Source organism: Postia placenta, assembly GCF_002117355.1.
Source record: "Postia placenta MAD-698-R-SB12 unplaced genomic scaffold POSPLAscaffold_6, whole genome shotgun sequence".
Lineage (NCBI taxonomy): Eukaryota > Fungi > Basidiomycota > Agaricomycetes > Polyporales > Adustoporiaceae > Rhodonia > Rhodonia placenta.
This window is the reverse complement of record NW_020169837.1, coordinates 1,595,897-1,599,260: the sequence shown is the minus strand read 5'-3', so window position 1 is coordinate 1,599,260 and position 3,364 is coordinate 1,595,897. Positions and strand designations below refer to the sequence as shown.

Here is a 3,364-nt window from a genome sequence, read left to right as displayed (position 1 = left end):
GCCGCTCATCCAGATGTCGATCATGCACACGGACGATCATCTGTGCAAGACGCAGAGGGCGCTAGCGCACTTTGCTTCGCAGTACGGTGAGCGCCCGGCAGGATACTTCCCAGAGCTCACGAGTGGCGAACGCCCATCCCTGGACGGCATCGAGTTGCTCGATGGGACGCTCTTCTTACGAGTGGCTGGTCTCACTGCGGAGCGAGTGGCAGCGGCCGGAGAGGATCGATCGCTGTTCTGGGACGTTCGGGGCTTCTTTGTATGATGTTGCTGCTACCTATCGATACCTATCGCAGGTACACAACGCAGCGTAATATATAGTATGAATGCAGTGTGGGACACTGAATGTGGCTGGGTCCTCAGACGACGAATACACTGCATCCTCAATGCTAACGTATGTACATATTTCTCTCTGTATTTTTGGCGCACATCGCCGCTTCTCTCCAGGTCACATAGGGACCATGAAAGTGACAGCCAATGCATAATAGAAATACGGCGGTCTTTCGGTTGGTCTCGAATCTGAAGGTTCAATGTAGAGGTCTACCGTGCAGGATGACAGAGGGAGCTAGACTGAAGTTGTGGCATTTAAATGTACATTCAACGGGGATGTCGAGGCCACGCTCGTGTCTATACCCCCGAAATTTGTTCATATCTACTCCATATGTCTACGCGTCACTGACAGACACCGCGGCTGCAAAATAGCATACGTGAATTCAAATCTGTGAAGTTCAATCTCGGATGCACCCTTAACTGTGTGTTCGTCTCAGAGTAATGGGTTCTTGACTGCGAATTCAACCGCGTGACGGAGGTAGAAGTGGTTTGCTCAAAGATGTACGGACACGCGTTCAGTTCATACCCTCAGATAATTGCAGGAATGTATTCGATACGAAAATACATCACAGCAAGTCATGAATGCGCACAAACGGGACTCCTCGTGTATGTGTCTGATGGGAGAACAGGTGTCAGCCTCGCCACGATCAGAGAAGAAGCCAATGTACGTACCTCCAGTCCCATCCTGCAGCTCGCGGCCTACTTGCTCTTGGGCGGCTCAGCGCAGTTGCACGCCGGGTAAGAGCACGAGCCACCGTTGGCCTGGACGTTAGCGCACTTGACTGTGTCCTGCGACAATCAGTGTCAGCTCGACGTCGGTCTGGTCGACGAGAGGTGTCAGTCACTCACAGACATGATGTTTGAGTGGATTGTGTAGTCGAGGACTGGGGAACAGTAGAGCATACCAGGGCTGCCTTTATACTCATCAGGTGTACCGACGACAGGAGTAGGGTGTGGTCAGCTGTGTGCCTCCATCTTCCCTATATATGGAATGCTCGTCTTGCGGTTGGCTCGACTTCATGAGCGATGGTATTCACGCGTTGCCATTGGTTTTGCACACGTCCAATCACGTAGAACCGCTCTGTCAGTGGGGAAGAAGCAAAGCAGAGACTCGGACCGATGGAGTTTTAAGCTTCATTCTCCGTGCCTCCAAGCTTGAATACCGTTCCCGCGGTGCTCGCAGTATAGCACCTGCTTCGCACCCACGTTTCGGACTCCAGACGCATGTCAATGTACCCAGGAGGGTCGCTGAAGGAACATTGCGTGTGACTTGGACTATTGGCTACCTCAACCACTACCAGCGTCATGCTGATAAGAAAGAACACCCGGCACAGTGTGGTCTGGAAGAGGCGCAGGCTGTCGAGGTGGATAGCAAGGATAACCAAGCCCTCGGACCGGCGTCTACTCCCTCGACGTCTTCGCCCTCGACGACCGCATACTGCTCCGACCAGACTGGCGTCGGATGACCATTCAGGACTTCTTGCTCTTCGATCTAGCTTGCGATTGGTTTCGTACGAGAGATCTCTTCGACTCGTGTCTTCGGCATCTCTCTCGTAGAACTGCAAGATTGGCCCACAAGCCGCGCGCGCGCACGGCGATGTGATTGGCCACGAAGATTTGTTATATTCGTTGTATGTACAACAGACAAACACAGACACTCGGCCCTTGGAATCCTAGCGCTGCGCCGCCCATGACTGTCGTGTTGAGTACCCCGTGCGGAAGACCACGCTTGCGTAGCAAAACTATCTCTTCACGCTTCGTCCCACGTGAAGCCTTCTGTTGCAACGATCAACGAAGGTAAGACACAATCGCTTCTGTAGTCCGTGAGCGATCTTCCGGGCCGCTCGCAGACTGTCGAGAGACCCGTGCGTCATGTTGGGTCGCGACAGGAGGATATCCAACAATATGCACGACGATGCACTTACCTCAGTCGTTCCGATTATATGAATTATACGCCACTGCGCTGTGGCGGCGGTTGTTTCTGATGCCCCTCCTGCAAGGGAACATCCCATGTTGCAGCGAAGGCATATCCTCACTATGACCGGAACTGGATCAACAGGCTAGACGCCCCACCGAGAGACCAAGTACACCTTGTTTGACCGCTTGTTCCAGCATCGTGCTTCAGCCGCCGCTGTGGCGGCGTTCATGAAACGACAAGCATAAACATATCAATCAGCAATGACACAACCTGATGTGTCGGCGCGAGGAGCCGCCGTTGACTGAGAGCTGCACAAATTACTTCCGTCAGGACTCGCTGTTGAACTAACAGGACCTTGATTGGGAACTCGCGTACTCCATTATAAGCGGCGTTCCCCTCGCCAATGGAAGGCCTGGACGGAGATTGAGCGAGGCCGTTGTCGCTTGCCTGCAGTGCACCGATGTCAGAATGCGAACGGGTTCACACGGACTCACCAGGTGTTGGCGCACGTTGGTTTCCCCGTCGCGAGCGTTGAGGCGGGTACTTATCCCGAGGGCCACGGAAAGGCCTGCGCCATGCCTCGGGGCCTTCGTCCCATCCGCTTGGAGGAGATTATTTGCAGGGCTCTGTTGAGTCTTCGCCCCATCCCGATCTTTGGAGGGAGACATTTGCCGGGGACCCTTCACTCCATCCCGATTATTGGAGGGAGACACTTTTGCGGGAGCGCCTTGATCCTACAAGCGATACGACACAACAATGAGTAAGTGGACGACACATGAATGCAACGTACTGCTTACCTAGGTATTGGTCGGCCATGTTGTCTTCGCCCCGTCCCGATCTTTGGAGGGAGACACTTTTGCGGGGGACCCTTCACCCCATCCCGATCGTTGGAGGGAGACACTTTTGCGGGGGCCAGCTTGATCCTGGGGGCGACACGACGACATGGTGAGTGAGTGGTCTACAGAGGGATGCGGCACACTGCTTACCTAGGTCCTGGTCCACGATGCCGCTCTTCGCCCCATCCCGATCTTTGGAGGGAGACACTTTTGCGGGGGACCCTTCACCCCATCCCGATCGTTGGAGGGAGACACTTTTGCGGGGGCCAGCTTGATCCGT

The 3,364-nt window shown here is 54.5% G+C and overlaps 2 protein-coding genes across 2 annotated transcripts in view; both read left to right on the top strand.

Annotated features, from left to right (window-relative positions):
• The window catches only part of POSPLADRAFT_1033559 (hypothetical protein), a gene marked incomplete at both ends in the record, with an annotated part of 2,133 nt that extends 1,868 nt beyond the window's left edge, over positions 1 to 265 (top strand). Inside the window, one exon of the mRNA XM_024476943.1 lies at positions 102 to 265. Within this exon, the coding sequence (XP_024339740.1) occupies positions 102 to 265 (164 nt within the window). The remainder of the gene's footprint in view (positions 1 to 101) is intronic.
• Positions 266 to 1,349: 1,084 nt separating this feature from the next.
• Positions 1,350 to 3,364, top strand: part of POSPLADRAFT_1142119 (hypothetical protein) — a gene marked incomplete at both ends in the record, with an annotated part of 3,127 nt that continues 1,112 nt past the window's right edge. Inside the window, 6 exons of the mRNA XM_024485387.1 lie at positions 1,350 to 1,694; positions 1,827 to 1,961; positions 2,151 to 2,195; positions 2,600 to 2,710; positions 2,746 to 3,008; positions 3,050 to 3,193. Coding sequence (XP_024339739.1) covers positions 1,350 to 1,694; positions 1,827 to 1,961; positions 2,151 to 2,195; positions 2,600 to 2,710; positions 2,746 to 3,008; positions 3,050 to 3,193 — 1,043 coding nt within the window. The remainder of the gene's footprint in view (positions 1,695 to 1,826; positions 1,962 to 2,150; positions 2,196 to 2,599; positions 2,711 to 2,745; positions 3,009 to 3,049; positions 3,194 to 3,364) is intronic.